Raw genomic sequence first — 17,769 nt, 5'->3', positions numbered from 1 at the left:
ATGATGTGACGAGATAGGTGATGGCTCTCGTTCTAGAGGTGTATAGTCGGGTCGATCGGGTGATGGCTCTAGGTGAGGTGATGGCTCTCGAATTGGAGGAAGTGGATGCTGCTCATCATCCGTGCCATCAAAAAAACTTTGACTAGCTTGCCACCAATCAGTGGCAAGCTCTTCCTCCGTGGGTGTCAGTCTTTGTAATGGAATGTTGGCCTCCTAAAATATAAAAACTCAAACAAAGTTAAACGTCTACTATTAATAACTTGTTTATATATTATATGAAAGTATTTGTGTTAACTTACATTATTTATTGTCGCATATGGTATTAAGTCTTCCCAATCCAACAGAGTTTTCCTCTTCCAGGAAATAGCCCTGGGAATATCATTTGACGTTTTTATTGCATATGTACGCATGCTGGGGAAAGCCTCGAATATCCAAATCTACAAACAATATAATAACAAAATTAGTAATTGTTAAATAATTAATTATAATTTTAGAAACATTATATAGAAATTCTTACCTTAAAGGCCCAAACAAAGCCTGACAAAGTGTATTTGGACCCATCGCCCCGCAAACTTTTGCGGTCATCAAAGGCAGACGACAACTTAGTCCAGGTAGCTTTCCATATATACGAACCCCACGGAAACAGATTCCATGCATTCAGGTCCTCTACCAATATTATTAGCTCCCGATGAATAGGTTGTCTGGCCTCTCTGCCTAAAAAGCCAGCATACACAAGTAGTAGAAGGCATACTCGGACAACATCGACGTCATCTATCCGAGTGAAACCAGCTTTCTTATTAAACAATTTCTTCAGGTCGTCGACATGTAGGTTCGGCTTCTCCATTGACTCATCCGGAAAAACCCGGGATAACCATGATGGGCGGGCGATATGACGAGTGTACCGGCCTACATCATCGTGTCCGAATCGTAGACCAGTGATTAAGCAGAACTCCTTCCGCCCAAAACAAGTATACGCTGGTGGAAAATGAAACCATATCTCTTCCTCACCACGTTGTATACTGTCGGGTAGATTTGATGTTATGGTCTGAAGCCACAAATGGGTCAAATTAGCATCTCCACCCGGATGCTGTACTCTCAGCCATGGCCCGAAGCAGGTTTCCTCAAACAATTGTCTTTGAGCAGGTGAAAGCTTCGAAGCAATTGTAGTGGCCAGGCTGACTTTATTTCTCAAGGTCAATTGAGCCGAAAAAAATTTCTACAAAAACAATAAACATACCAAGTTAGATATACCAAAAACTACACTGTGAAGATATACCAAAAACAATAAACATAAAAAGTAGTAGTTTATTCTTGAAACTAAAATTTGCAACACTGTTTTGTCTTTTGGTTGAAATGAAAATCGCAACGAGAGAATCGCAACGCGAAATGACAATCGCAACGAGAGAATCGCAACGCGATATGAAAATCGCAACGAGAGAATCGCAACGCGAAATGAAAATCGCAATGCGATTTTGGTTTCGCGTTGCGATTCTCTCGTTGCGATTTTCATATCGCGTTGCGATTCTCTCGTTGCGATTTTCATTTCTCTCGTTGCGACAGTCATTCTCTCGTTGCGATTTTCATTTATCTCGTTGCGACTCTTCTGCAAATTGAAACTTGAATGGATTGCATTACTTCAACCAAAAGACAGAACAAAGACAAAGACAAATACTAACTTGAAAATCGCAACGAGAGAATAGCAACGCAAAATGAAAATCGCAACGACAGAATCGTAACGCGAAATGAAATCTAAGTGAAATGGTTAATCTATTATTGAAATGACCAGTAAACTTATCATCAGTTTCAATATGAAAAACCTACAATAATGCAAACATTTCAAAATAAAAATAATTAAAAAAACTAACCCTCGGAGGTTGAATTTCCATTTCTGAATATTGTGAGGGATTTCTGACCGTGAATGGTTGTGAGGGATTTCGCCGGAGATGGGGACGGAAATCTTCGGAGATGGGGACGGATTTCTTCGCCGTAGAGAGTGAGAGATGGAGATGGGACTGAGTTGTGATTTTAGGTTTTAGGTTATGAGTTGCGATTACGGGATTTTGTCTTAATATTCGTTTTTGTAATTTGAAAATAAAATACGCGTAGCGATTATAATGGCGCTTTAAATATCGCGTTGCGATTTACGGATACGCGTTGCGATTTTATGTATTATCGTTGCGATTTACGGATACGCGTTGCGATATACGGATACGCATTGCGATTTACCCATACGCGTTGCGATTTACGGATACACGTTGCGATTTACGGATACGAGTTGCGATTTATGTGTTCGCGTTGCGATTTTCATATTCGCGTTGCGATTTTGGAAAATCGCAATGCGAATTTGTACTATCGCATTGCGATTTTCAAGAATTGCGTTGCGATTTTGGAAACTGATTTGCGATTCTGGGGATCGCGTTGCGATTTTTATTTCGCGTTGCGATTTTGTTGGTCATTTTGGCAAATCCAAAAAAAGTTGGTTAAAATCGTATATTATAACTTTTTTTTTGTCACTGAGACGATTTTCTCTAAGAAAAAATGTTTGACTTTTTCTACATGTTTGAAAATATTTCTTGTCAATTCAAAATAAATACCCTGTGACGAAGGGATACATTACTTGAAGGGAAGGGAAGGGAAGGGAAGGGAAGTTTTTCAACCGGAAGGAAAAACGGGGATTGAGATTTCTACGTTTTAATTTAACACCTCTGACAAAACAACAATGTAGATTGCTCCAAATTATAAATACCCGAAGGCCAGATACTTTCTTATTTGCGTCTTTTTTAGTGAAGATGTGTTTACAGGCCTAATTTCGATTTTTACCTTAAAAATTGTTTAGATAAAACTTTGTTTTTTTTAATAGATGAATACAACTTACATATGGTTAAGAATTTAGGAGATAAATAGACTTTAACTAGCTCCACAAACGATAAAGATATAAATAATTTACTATAAACGTAGATATCATAAAGAATATAAATATATGATATTTCATGTATCCCTCAGCCATGTATATACCAAAATACTCTTTCAATGTCCTTCAGCTATATATATATATATATATTAATTTTACATAAATTTAGGACAATTAGAAGAGTGAAAATAAAAGACCGAGATTAACTTTTTGTTTCAGTGAATATATTCTTATTTCCTACTATTAATCTCAGTATTCTATTTTTACTCATTCAATACTCTCAACCATTTGACAATCTCAATCACCCTTGCAGTCGCTGATGTTTGAACTCTTGACCTCTAGAAACAACAACAATTCATTTAACCATTGAAATAAGTTGGTTCGTACACACATATATATATATATATATATAAAACCTAAACTCCAAATATAACATAAATTTCAAAAGTTGTAGTGATTATAAAACTAATATATCTCTCTAAAATAATTCTTTATCATAATTCTAAATACTGTGACATATCCTCAACAAGAATTATTATTTTATAAAAAAAAATTAATTTAATAAATTTAATCATCAAATAATTTAATAAATAATAATTAATTTCTAATTACAATTTTAATGAACATCTAATACATATAAAAAGAAATGGGTTAAAATGTGTTAAAACTTCTCCAGGTTAAATTAGAAGTGTCATAGAACTTTGGAACTTCGTTGACCTTCCAAAATTCCAAAATAACCCTGGCAGTCCCTAAAAGCATCGAAACCGAAACAGCCCAAACACTGAAGGACAAAATGGGGATACCGAATATGCTAAGTAAAATACTGAACCGTTGGGTTAAGCCTAACTAATCACAAATTATATAGAGTACGCCGTCTCCTACGCAAGTATTGGTTGGAAAATATCACAATTTCTCAGCTGAAAACACAACTGAGAAATAATCAGCTGCAAAGAAAAAATGGGTTCGGTAGCAAAGGCAGGATTGCAGAAATACTTGTTACAGCTTCAACATCACCCTTTGAGAACCAAGGTTTCTTTTCTTTTCTTTTCTTTTCTCATGTGTGTGCGCTCTTGCGCGAAACATCTTTTGGGTTTTGTGGGCCAAAATTGAACAAATTTGAGGAAATTTGGTGCAGGCAATTACGGCAGCGGTTTTGTCAGGGATCAGTGACACTGTTTCTCAGAAGCTTTCTGGAATACCCAAACTTCAGCTGAGACGGATTCTTCTCAAAATGGTAAAAGATGCTCTTTGTTTCATTTTGCCCTCTTTTGTGTCCGAGATTTAACCAATAGAACTGATGGGTTAGAAACAAAGTTCGCCTTACCGTTCCTATGTTTAGAACATTTGAGTTAAAGGGAAAGATCAATGTAAATGAGTGAATTGTGAATTGGAACCACGGCTTTGTTAAGTCTTAAGAGATGTTTTAAGGAATTTGGGTAAAATTATATTGTAATTGGGAATTTATTTATGTAGCACCAAAGAGTTGGTAATGAGAAGAAGGGTTGACTTTGTAATGTTATGAGTTCATCGGAAGGGATAATATGTACTTTTCCATCATCTAATACTGTGATAGTCATATGCAGCTCTTTGGATTTGCCTATCTTGGTCCCTTTGGACATTACATATATATGTTACTGGATAAAATTTTCAAGGGGAAGAGGGACTCCAAAACTGTTGCCAAGAAGGTATGTTACTCAATTTATTTCTCCTGTTTTCCAATAAAATCCACTTTCAAATCCTATTGATTTAAATTCGGGGATCATATTGAATTCAATCTGTCAACTTGATTCTACTTGATAGGAACTATAGGAAAAGGGTCTAATGCTGATTAAAATTGTGTCAGGTGGTGCTGGAACAATTGACAACTTCTCCTTGCAACAACTTGCTTTTCATGATTTATTATGGGGTGGTTGTTGAGGGTAAGCGGCGTTTGGTTATGTACATATTCTTGGCAAGAAAAGAGTGGATCTAAATCATCTCTTGGAATTTGGAATAACTTGATTTTATGTTAATTTAATATTTGTGGTGAAATTTTTAGATATGATAAAGTATTTGTTAATATTTAAATTTTAAGAAAGGCAATTGGACTCGATTTAGTTTCATCGCTTCTTCTTCTGATAGTTTAAATGCAAACTTAAAATGCAGGAAGACCCTGGATGCATGTGAAATCTAGAATCAAGCAGGAGTATCCCAAAGTACAGATGACTGCATGGACGGTATAACTTTGTTTCCCATTCTGAGTTCTATAGTGTAATAGTTTATATATATTAATGTGAACAAGAGGAGCCTTCTGCCCGTACATATATACCTTAGAACCTGCCTGAATGAAATTGCAGTTCTGGCCAGTTGTGGGGTGGATAAATCACAAATATGTGCCTTTGCAGTTCCGTGTCATTTTCAGTAGCCTCGTTGCATTTTGCTGGTAAATACTTTGCTTCTTTCCCTCTTTACTTTCGACCTTCAAAATATATAAATTCACTGTTAAGGTGATTTTTTATTCCTTCAAACTTCATTTTTCAGGGGAATATTTCTGAACTTACGAGCAAGATCTATGACATTGCCCAAGGCTGCACTGCCCAAGAGTAAATGATTTGAAACCTTCCATGTGCTTGGATTGATTAAATAATATAATGTCCACATTCCATATCATATGCTCATTTTAATTTTTATGTAGCTTGAAGCTTGTTCTGTGCAACCATGAATTAAGTCTCATTTCCTTGATCTTAAGTTTAGTGCTTAGCTAAGCAATAAAATTTCAGTCTTTTTTTTTTCTACTCAACCTTACATGCTAGTACTAGATAAAATGCATGCCACCGAATTGTCAACTGAAATGGCAGGATGATGATTGTGGCCTAATATTATGTCACTGCTAGGAAACTAGTATCCATTACATTCAAGGCATCCCTGTGTACAATGTTGGGAGATTCATGAATTAAAACATGATAGCCAGCCACAAAAGTGAGAACTGGAATATTTGCAAGTCTTCTTAGTCTTATGTTGGAACTGCACCAGATTTTTGCTTCAGGTTCAAAGTTAAGTGATGAGTCACTTTAACATTGAAAACAAAACATTGCAGCCTTCATGATGAAAGTTTTGGTCGAAAAAGGAAAATGTGTAGAAAAGAAAGTTATAGATGCTACTTAATTTATTGTGTACAACATGAAAATTTGGGAACTTCAGCCAGAACAAAGAAATCCCAGAATACTTCTTTGAAGAAACACATCGAAGTGACAAAACCATGTCGGATTCGTGGTCCCAAAGGGAATAATTCTAATTTATACTCTCATGATATGATCCACATTCCACGGGTTGAGTTGTAACACCCCCAACCCGTACCCGACCCGAATACGAGTCTAAGGTGTCACATTGACTTTTCAAACTTTGACTCTTGACAAAATTCAAAGAAAATTTAAAATTTTCATTAAAATAAAAACGGATTATTTACATAATTGACCAAAATAACCAAAATCTATCAGAGCATATTCAACTCAATCAATTAGTACATGCCAACTATATTCAAATTAACCAAACACATTTAAATCATCTATTTTCTGATCTGAAATTGTATAAGGGAGATGCTGACTTGTCTTGCTCTTCTTCACTTCTCTTCTCGCTTCTGTAACCTACGCGTGAAACAATCACACGCTAAGTCTATGACTTAGTGAGGCAATAAACATATAATAAAAACTATAACTTGTAATCATGCATGAACAATTACTACTATCACATCATACCCAAACATATATCCATTCATATATATATATATCAAATACACACATGCATATAATTATCTTCTTTCCTATCATTATCATATTATCACCATTCATATTTCTATTCTCTTGTTTATATGATCCATTATGTTCATATCCTATATCTTATAACATATACAATAATCACTCATACACACATATCATATCATAAAATTCATATCACAAAACACATATATACATCACATACATTATATTCAATGTTATCTCTTATTAGTCCATGTACACCTGTGAGAATTGTAGATATGTGAGTCTATTGAGGCTGTGCACTATACTATCACCACAGCTCGTATGAGGTCCTACTAGGAGCTATGAAATTTTATCCTGAAGGACCACTATGAAATATCTCGAAGGATCATTGTATGTCCCGAAGGACCGCGTAGACCCTCGACTCTTGGCATACCAACTATACCTATAACTCTCGTATCATATAACATGGGTATTATATTCATATTACTTCACATATTCACATATACATTTCACTTTTCATATGATTTCATAATCATATGTCACTTAGCTTATAACACTTCTCTTGTGTTCATATGGCATGTAACTCATTGTCATCTCTTATTCTAATATAATTCTTATACCTCAAGTATATCACATTCATATTACATATTCGTATAGCACATACAAGAACAAATCAATTCATATAAACAATCATACACACACTCATATTAAACACAAGTTACTATTCATGAATTCATACACAACACTATAGGAAATAGACTTGTCGCAAGTCTTATTTCCATCATCTATCATATACTATCGAATATGCACTCACCTTGGCCTCACTGAGTTTCGATCTCCTTTTATGATTTCCTTTCTTTTGATCGAATCTTAACTTGATGATCATACCGGAACTTGTTCGTGTTCGATATCTACATAATCATACATTGATACATATTAGTATTCAATTAATATACTCTAATCTATTATTTCTTAGTCCAAAAAAATATCTATTTCAATTTCCCCTTGAAGTGCATCGATGCATTCTTTAACATGTGCATCGATGCACTACCCATGCATCGATACACCAATCACCTTCGATGTTTTCATTTTAAGGGGATGCATCGATGCAACAATTGCATTCGATGTTTCTTCTTTAAAGAGTGCATCGATGCACATTGAATGTGTATCGATACACCTTGCCCAGAATTTGCATTTTAAGCCCGAAAATCATTAATTCTTCATTCAATTCTTCTATTTTAAGCCCCTATTATGTCATTAAATTCAACTACCATTACCTAAACCAACTTATATCCATATAAATCATTTTTATCTTCCATATCTCATCATGATTCTTAAAATTTAAGAATCTTACTAAACTTTCAACTTTGTTATTAATCATTTCTAACTTCATATATCTTTTATTTTTAGTGATGACAAGTCAAATTCCTTCTCAATTTTCACTTATTAACTCTTTTCCAGAAATTCATTTAAAAACTCATTTTCTTTAATATCTTCTATATCTTTCATCTTGTTATTTTAGAACAAATTAAGCTTTCCTTAAGCTTAATTATCATCTAATAATCATAATCCAACCTTAAAATCAATAATTAATCAACAAACAAACAAACTCACCTTTGAGTTAAGCCTTCACGTATGAAGAAGGAAGAAGGAAGAAGGAAGAAGAGAAGAGAACTTTAGAACCTTTTCTCTCTTCCCACGTGATTTCCTTATCTTATAAGGAAAATAAAAATCTTCCTTATCAAATTACCCTTTTGCCCTTCAATTCATCTTATAATTACTAACAACTTTTATGATTTATTTCTAAATAAATCATTGAACTAATCCATGGTTCTACTCTAGTCACCAAATTCTGAAACTTTACAATTTGATCACTAACCCGGTATTGAGGATGTTACAAATCTCCTATCCTTTAAAGAAAATTTGTCCTCGAATTTTCACTCAACATATCAATAAGAACATATCTTCTAATGTTCTCATGCTACTTCCTTTACTTAATCTTTCCTTCCTTTATTTCTTCAATTGTCTATTTCCTTTATACATTTATCTACTGCCACTTATCATATAAATAATAACTAGTAACTTTAATCCATTTCTGTCTTTTCTCTCCTTCTATTATGCATTTTCCTTCCTTAAGGTTCCATGCAAATACATATCTCCTTTTCTACATCATAGCTATCTGATCAGAATATACAACTATATTCAGATTCACATCATAATCAATTAACTCAACTTTATTTTTTCCTCCAATATTATAACTCTATCACCTTTACTCTGACAACTAGTCAATAACATCTGTTCAATCTAGGGCACAAGCCATAGTCAACCAATCATATACATTCTTTCCAATCGAAATTATCTCAAAATTCGTTTAGTTAACTTGTCAATTTCACCTCTATTCTCATACATCCTGAAATTTCTGTGGTTCAAACTCAACATTATGACTTCCTTTATCTTATAATCTGATCATCGATATACTCATTCTTAAACTATTCTCATCAATCCTCAGCTTTACTCAAATATACAAATCCTTACTTCCTTTTCCTTTACTATATCACATTACTATGATCCAAATATACAACTGTATCCAGATCCATTTTATATTTGGTTATCATATCCTGACAATATCTTACAATCTTATACTTCCCATCACATATTCTTGTTAGCCAACTCTAATTTTTTCCTTTTAAAATGCAATCTCTTATCATATCCACTCTTTTTCTTATGTACAACACTATTCTTTGTTTCAACTCATAAACTTTGGCTTTCTATATCTTATACTCTTGTCACTGATGCATTTATTCTTGAGCTCTTCTATAAGTACTCACCATGTCATTTGATCTTCTTAATGTTCTTATGGTGACACTTGTTCACCATATTCTATCTTATCCACATACTAACAAAACTAATCCATATAACTTTTTCGATTCAAAACAATAAAGATCTTCTATCATTATTCTAATATGATTTCAACTTTTTGAAATCAACCTTTAATCTTATAAGACACTTTCTGAGGTTTTCGCTCTTCATCCTGCCTGGTCAGAGCAGGTGAATTGCTATCATCATCAGATTTGTCAGCTATTGATTCACTTCAACCATTTTTATAATGAATTCCTACTATATCATACAAATCTTATTCTATTAGCAAGACATCATACTCCTTACACTATCAGATCAGAAATTTTCACCTTTAGTTGGCATGTACATATTTGTAAACCTCATTTGACTTTGGTTTAAGCTTAAAATCGGCTAAACCTTAGCTCTGATACCATTAAATGTAACACCCCCAATCTGTACCCAATTCGAATACAAGTCTGAGGTGTCACATTAACTTTTCAAACTTTAACTCTTCAAACTTTGACTCTTGATAAAATTCAAAGAAAATTTAAAACTTTTATTAAAATAAAAACGATTTATTTACATAATTGACCAAAATAACCAAAATCTATCAGAGCATATTCAACTCAATCAATTAGTACATGCCAACTATATTCAAATTAACCAAACACATTTAAATCATCTATTTTCTGATCTGAAATTTTGTAAGGGAGATGCTAACCTGTCTTGTTCTTCTTCACTTCTCTTTTCGCTTCTGTAATATACGTATGAAACAATCACACGCTAAGTCTATGACTTAGTGAGGCAATAAACATATAATGTAAACTATAACTTGTAATAATGCATGAACAATTACTGCTATCACATCATACCTAAACATATATCCATTCATATATATATATATATATATCAAATACACATATGCATATAATTATCTTATTTCCTATTATTATCATATTATCACCATTTATATTTCTATTCTCTTGTTTATATAATCCATTATGTTCATATCCTATATCTTATAACATATACAATAATCACTCATACACATATCATATCATATAATTCACATCACAAAACACATATATACATCGCATACATTATATTCAATGTTATCTCTTATTAGCCCATGTACACCTGTGAGAATTGTAGATATGTGAGTCTATTGAGGTTGTGCACTATGCTGTCACCACAGCTCGTATGGGGTCCCACTAGGGGCTATGAAATTTTATCCCGAAAGACCACTATGAAATATCCCGTATGATCAATGTATGTCCCGAAGGACCGCGTAGACCCTCGACTCTTGGCATACCAACTATACCTATAACTCTCGTATCATATAACATGGGCATTATATTCATATTACTTCACATATTCACATATACATTTCACTTTTCATATGATTTCATAATCATATGTCACTTAGCTTATAACACGTCTCTTGTGTTCATATGGCATGTAACTCATTGTCATCTCTTATTCTAATATAATTCTTATACCTCAAGTATATCACATTCATATTACATATTCGTATAGCACATACAAGAACAAATCAATTCATATAAACAAGCATACACACACTCATATTAAACACAAGTTACTATTCATGAATTCATACACAACACTATAGGAAATAGACTTGTCGCAAGTCTTATTTCCATCATCTATCATATACTATCGAATATGCACTCACCTTGGCCTCACTGAGTTTCGATCTCCTTTTATGATTTCTTTTCTTTTGATCGAATCTTAACTTGATGATCATATCGGAATTTGTTCGTGTTCGATATCTACATAATCATACATTGATACATATTAGTATTCAATTAATATACTCTAATCTATTATTTCTTAGTCCAAAAAAAATATCTATTTCAATTTCCCCTTGAAGTGCATCGATGCATTCTTTAACATGTGCATCGATGCACTACCCATGCATCGATACACCAATCACCTTCGATGTTTTCATTTTAAGGGGATGCATCGATGCACTCCTTATGCATCGATGCACCAATTACATTCGATGTTTCTTTTTTAAAGAGTGCATTGATGCACATTGAATGTGCATCGATACACCTTGCCTATAATTTGCATTTTAAGCCCGAAAATCATCAATTCTTCATTCAATTCTTCTATTTTAAGCTCCTGTTATGTCATTAAATTCAACTACCATTACTTAAACTAACTTATATCCATGTAAACCATCTTTATCTTCCATATCTCATCATGATTCTTAAAATTTAAGAATCTTACTAAACTTTCAACTTTGTTATTAATCATTTCTAACTAAATATATCTCTTATTCTTAGTGATGACAAGTCAAATTCCTTCTCAAATTTCACTTATTAACGCTTTTCTAGAAATTCATCTAAAAACTCATTTTCTTTAATCTCTTCTATATCTTTCATCTTGTTATTTTAGAACAAATTAAACTTTCCTTAAGCTTAATTATCATCTAATGATCATAACTCAACCTTAAAATCAATAATTAATCAACAAACAAAGAAACTCACCTTTGAGTCAAGCCTTCACGTATGAAGAAGGAATAAGAGAAGAGAAGAGAAGATAACTCTAGAACCTTTTCTCTCTTCCCACGTGATTTCCTTATCTTATAAGGAAAATAAAAATCTTTATTGTCAAATGACCCTTTTGCCCTTCAATTCATCTTATAATTACTAACAACTTTTATGATTTATTTCCAAATAAATCATTGAACTAATCCATGGTTCTACTCTAGTCACCAAATTCTGAAACTTTACAATTTGATCACTAACCCGGTATTGAGGATGTTACATGAGTTATAACAGTTGTAAATTGTAATGTCCTTGTACAATGTTTTCTAACATGATAAATTAAATATTAGTATACATCTACAAAGTATTAATCTTTGTCGTTAGACAACGAAACCATGGAAATTATACTACAACGAGTTGTCTGCATGTCCATACTTGGAATGCATAATCACATGGTGAATATGGGTTCCATTTTCACATGGCCAAGGGAAATTATAAATGAGATTGATAAATAAATGGTGTTTTATCACACCCATTTGCTACCATGTGTTAAAACACAATTACAGATAAGCGAGGGTGTAATAGCCGATGGGATGGGCATATATATATATTATAGGGTAAAATCGAATTATCTAACCAAAAACACAAATGTTGATGGATATTTATAATACTCTCAAAATCAAGTTAGATTCGTTCTGTTTCACTTATTTCCTTTGAACATGTTTATAGAACTTGGATTCACTAAAGGAGACTGCAGAGTGGTAAAAAGGTGGATTAAAAAACACTTATCATTATAGTATTCATACATAAGATGTAAATTATATATTTACATGCTGCAAATGAACTTAATTTATGCATACTCTCAACGCTCTCGCTGTTAGTGGTTAAACTATTCTGCCCACTAATCTTTGTGAGATAGTAATCAACCACTATTTCATAATCCTCGCTCAGCCTACTTGTAGATTCATCGGCATGTAAAAGGTTATGGTCCAGTCTGTTGGTAACATTTCTACTTCCAAATTGCCATTGCTTCTCACAGTCACCCAATTTTCGTCGTACTCCCAACAGGGTAATTTTGATGACAAAACAAGATTGTCTTCACCCAATTGTCGGATCATTTCCATTAAAGACTTGTTGGAAGGAATCTGAATTGTATCCAACTCTTCCATGGAGTCCCACAAGTGTGGGTGCAGTACATTGTTGGGTGTCTCCAATTTAGAACCATCGGTTTCCTTGGATTCCTTAACAAAACCGTGAGAAAGAAGTTGCGTTGCCAACCATCTCTGGGCAGGGTCTCTCCTCAAACACTTGGTTAGAAAATCCCTTGCCTGTTTCGATATATTGTTTGGTATTTCCGGGACATCGTTTGATTATCCAATTCTGTACAGTGCAGAAACAGGGTCGCGAACATCAGACCACGGTGCTCGTCCGGTAGCCATCTCGATTACCGTACATCCAAGTGCCCACACGTCAGCTGAGAATCCTTGTTGCTCGCCACGCGCCACCTCTGGAGCCATGTAAACGGGTGTACCAGAAACCGACCAAGCGGCAACCGACGTCCCGTCAGCTCTCCTGGCACAACCCAAATCGGCGATTTTCACCCCATCATCGGTGACCAAAACATTCTGGCCCTTGATGTCACAATGCACTATTCCTCGAGAGTGCAGGAATTCAAGCCCGAGTAAAATCCCACGAGTGTACGATCGAACCATGGCCTCCTCAAGGCAACCACCGTGCTTGTGAATTGCATCGGTGACGGAGCCACTAGGGGCATTTTGCAGGAAAATATTGTCTTGAAGCTTACCATTCTCGGACGAGATGTCACACCCTTTATATGCTACAACTTGAGGGCAGCTTAACGTAGACAAAATGCTCTGTTCCTTTCTAAGAGATTCTGACTGCGAGAGCTCAGAGGACTTAACAGCAAATACATGACCGGACCGGCCAACAGTGGCGATAGAAACGGTGGCAGTGGAGCCGCGGCCAATGGTTCTGCCACGGGCCCAATCCATTAAGCTTGGAAAGGTCTGTGAAAACTGAAAGTTACAGTTGGGGAATTTGGATGGTTTGGAGATTAGTGGGTACTAAGCATTTATATGCAAAACTTGGACCGGCTTAGTTTGGTAAAGGTTCGGCTCTAATGCAAAAGAAATAAATGCCTCCTTAACAGCACATTTTGTTTCGCGGCCAATGGGCGGTCGCCGTTTCTTTCCATCTCGAACCAGAGATTTCCACCTCGAACCAGAGACTTCCACGTGGCAAAAGGAGGTTGGATTAAAAGCTTGGGCGGCAGGTCTCTTACTTGTTAAGCCGAACCATGAATCATACTGTTGTATGCTCACATTACATGAGCGGCATGCTTAGAGAGTTAGTGTAGTGCTAGTTGGTACAATGAGGTCCTTTGGTTCATCAACACTAATTAATTACATTAATCTAATCCGTAGTACTCAACTTCATAGAGCTGCCGTTTAATTAGTTACAACACTTAATAATGACAGACTAGGAAAAAAACTTACTACTATGATTAAATTTAGGGTTTGGATTCTTTAAAACAAAGTTCATGAACGAAACCATCATGCTATTCGCCCTTCGCTGACAACATTTTTTTTACTGGTTAGCATGTGAAAGTGTGAGCAAAGTACACTGTTTTCTTATATGTTTGAAATTTGAATTAGTTCATGTAATGTCTACCTGTTGAAAACATGGTGAAAGTGCAGTGTGGCACTCAACTGTTAGAACCAAATATAAAATAAACAACTCAATATCTATCATGACAAATTATCTGTTTATTCTTGCTGTAAAAATTCATTGACGGAATAAGAGTAATACAATTTAATCTATTTCTTAGGGACTGCCGTCTCTTTTTATAGAATGAATATTAGGTCAAGCTATTAAGTATTTATAATTTTGTCCCTCATTAAATTATAAATATAATTTATGGTATCTACACTTTAATTTCATGACACTCTTGTTAGACAAAATGCTAATCCGAGATGATGATGATGATAATAATAATAATAAACATATATTATTGTTTTCAAAAACGAACGAAGAAAACAAATGTAAATTTTAAATATAAGAATGGAACTTTATACTCGTATGTAGACAATGACCAGAGATATAAACCGAAGAAGAATTTTGTTGAGGCTTTGTTCATTAAGATAGATTCATCCTCTCCCCGGTGCTTTAAATAATGTTGGACGTTGGTCTCCCATGATACAACAACAAATGATCACAATAGTAAGCACAATCGTAATGATTAGTCGAACACAATCTTGCATTTCTCTATCACTATAAAGAACAAATTTAGAAGGAATTTTCTAAGTGTTTTCCTATTCCAAAGTTCTAAACTTATGTTGTGTTGTGTCTAATATTTGTGCCTCAACTAGCCTATATATAGATGAGAGAGATGGACCGAAGGGTTAAGACATTTGATGAAAGGACTTAACATTTTTACGAAAAGATTTGCTGAATAGGTACGAGTGAATGAGTACAACTTTAATCCAAAAATTTAAGTTAATTCACCAAGTGAAATTACCTATTATTAATTAGTTATAAATAGCATCAATTCATTTAATTATTTTTCTAACAACTTTAATACATATGACACATGTAACATAATTGGCCACTTAATTTTGTGTCATACTTTATGATAACATTATACATATGTGACTACAAATATAAATTTTAATCCAACATCAACAACCTGATGACAGGTACCTAAATAATTAGATAAGGTTAGTTACATTGCTTGGAATATTATAGGTACAAGGCAAGCAGTAAAAGCAAATAAAGGGTTGGTACAGTTGGAATTTAGTTGAGAGAAGGAAAGAGAGCAACCCACCAACCCCCAAACCAACATTTCTTGTCTCTTCACAATCACAAAACATGTCATAAGTTGGTTGTTTTGGCGAATTGCATGGCGTCGTTTCCAAGTAAAACCCAATCGGAGCATTGCTTTTCTTCACGTGGCAGCCACCAATTAAATTCCTTTTGGCTAATTGGTCGATTCAGCTTTCGGTAAAAAAAGGTTGGGGACCCCGCTCTGGTTTGCCTACATATGTTGCATGCCTTATGGTCAATCCTTAATTGATTGTGCCAATCATACCAATTCCCTTTTTCTTTTGGCACACATACTTGTTCGTGAAGTGTTGAAAGAGAAAGTTCTAAGGAACCGATTACACGTTTCTTTTCCTATGCGCAAGAAATGGATATGGAATTCCCCAAGTTCTAAAGCAAGTAAATGCTGTTTCCCAACATATTTATTAAACCATGGCCGTTGAAACAGAGCAAGGACGAAAGTGTTTACAACGCAGCATGATTTTATGTTGCAGCAACACAGTAATTGAAGTGGACAGTTTTAAGGTAGATATTTCAAGAGTAATGGCAGCTCACTGTCGAGTTGAACTAGGAAGCAAGAGCGCATGCTTGCATTAAAGTAATTGTTGGGTGTCTTAATTGTTCTTTTCTGGGTAGTTGAAAGTGGGGGGGTTAGAAACCAAACACAAAATAAATGAAATTTAGAGTTCCATCAAGTGAAAGCATTCGCACACTTTGCGTATTACTATATTTGTAGTTAAGGCTGACATTTAATATGGTGAACTAGAGAACTGATGTAACAAATGCACTTCCTTAATCATTAATCTTTTGATAGTGTTGGATTTTTGGGCCAATCACTCCAGGGCTGAGTACATCAATATCCTAATAAAAGTTTTGAGATTTATAGTCATTTTTGAGGCAAGCCTCCATGTCCATGTCAATGATCCAAAGAAGAGGGTCTACTAAGTTTCAATCTAGCCTATTTTTCACTTGGGCTTGGAGTGTTTATACATTTTCCTACATAAAAAAACCACTTGTATTGGCCCATGGAATGATTCTACTAGTAGGGATGTAAACGAGCCAAGTCGAGTTTGAATATTGTTAAGCTCAACTTGATCTGAAAAGTTTAAAATTGAGTTCGACTCTATTATAAAACTTGCGAGTTTAAAATTGTCAAGTTCAACTTGAACTCAAAATTTGAAGTGCTCGAAAAAAATTACTCAAAACATTCTTAGACTAAATTTAATTGAAACTCGAACTTGAATCTAGTGTTGACCGAACTTTAACCAAATTAAATTCAAATAGTTTACGATTTATCTTGTCTCATCATATAGAGCCCTAATAAAATAGAAACGTTGAAAGTTGATGCCCTGTCGAATAATCGAACTGTCATCTAGAAGACAAAGCTGGTGTTAAAACCTCTGATTTTTGTTCCACATTTGTCAAACATAAAGTAAAGGGGTGATGGGTTGAAAAGCCGTGAGCAAGTAAGTATTAGCTGTGATGAAATCACTTTGTCTGGGAAATTATTCACATTTGCCTTTTGAAATCCGGTGAAACTTTTGGGCAAATTGGGGCGGGGGGGAAACAAAAGGAACAAGCAAGTTTCCCACACAAATTTGTTGTGTTTACGAAGAAAGAAAATATGGATAGGCGAACGTGGTAAGTTGAAAAAGAAAGTCTAGAATGGCGGACCAATCCCTTAAAATCAGTACTACGTGTGTGAAAGGTAGCTTGGAATACCTTATAAGAAGTAATTCGTGTGGAAATTCTTTCTTAATGGTCCACCCTTCACCATAAAAACTCCATATTTGGTTACCCTTTTCTCTGTGTTGCAACCGTCTTTAAAACATGTTGGGGGAATTGGTTCATTTCCCTCTGTTAGAGATTTTTGATAATTCATTATGAAAATGAAAAATATATCGTTGTCGGATGAGTTTATAAAAATCCA

The 17,769-nt window shown here is 34.5% G+C and overlaps 1 protein-coding gene and 1 pseudogene across 1 annotated transcript; one reads left to right on the top strand and one right to left on the bottom strand.

Annotated features, from left to right (window-relative positions):
• Positions 1-3,792: 3,792 nt before the first annotated feature.
• On the top strand, positions 3,793-5,621 carry LOC120125350 (peroxisomal membrane protein PMP22-like). The gene is made up of 7 exons (XM_039143814.1): positions 3,793-3,940; positions 4,047-4,145; positions 4,495-4,596; positions 4,755-4,830; positions 5,057-5,127; positions 5,248-5,333; positions 5,432-5,621. Exons 1-7 carry the CDS (start codon positions 3,869-3,871, stop codon positions 5,499-5,501), a joined length of 576 nt encoding a protein of 191 aa, XP_038999745.1. The 5' UTR covers positions 3,793-3,868; the 3' UTR covers positions 5,502-5,621.
• Positions 5,622-12,946: 7,325 nt separating this feature from the next.
• LOC120123858 lies at positions 12,947-14,042 on the bottom strand (annotated as a pseudogene).
• Positions 14,043-17,769: the final 3,727 nt, after the last annotated feature.

The sequence above is a fragment of the Hibiscus syriacus genome, unplaced genomic scaffold (genome assembly GCF_006381635.1).
Source record: "Hibiscus syriacus cultivar Baekdansim isolate YM2019G1 unplaced genomic scaffold, ASM638163v2 tig00000132_pilon, whole genome shotgun sequence".
NCBI classification, from domain to species: Eukaryota; Viridiplantae; Streptophyta; class Magnoliopsida; order Malvales; family Malvaceae; genus Hibiscus; species Hibiscus syriacus.
The sequence above is the reverse complement of the archived record's forward strand: the minus strand, read 5'-3'. Positions and strand labels throughout refer to the sequence as shown.

Excerpts from the sequence above, each read along its gene's own strand:
- LOC120125350 (XM_039143814.1), top strand. The coding sequence starts at position 3,869 with ATGGGTTCGGTAGCAAAGGCAGGATTGCAGAAATACTTGTTACAGCTT. Across the intron at positions 4,146-4,494 it reads GACGGATTCTTCTCAAAATG|CTCTTTGGATTTGCCTATCT; the intron begins GTAAAAGATGCT and ends AGTCATATGCAG. Across the intron at positions 4,831-5,056 it reads TTATGGGGTGGTTGTTGAGG|GAAGACCCTGGATGCATGTG; the intron begins GTAAGCGGCGTT and ends CTTAAAATGCAG.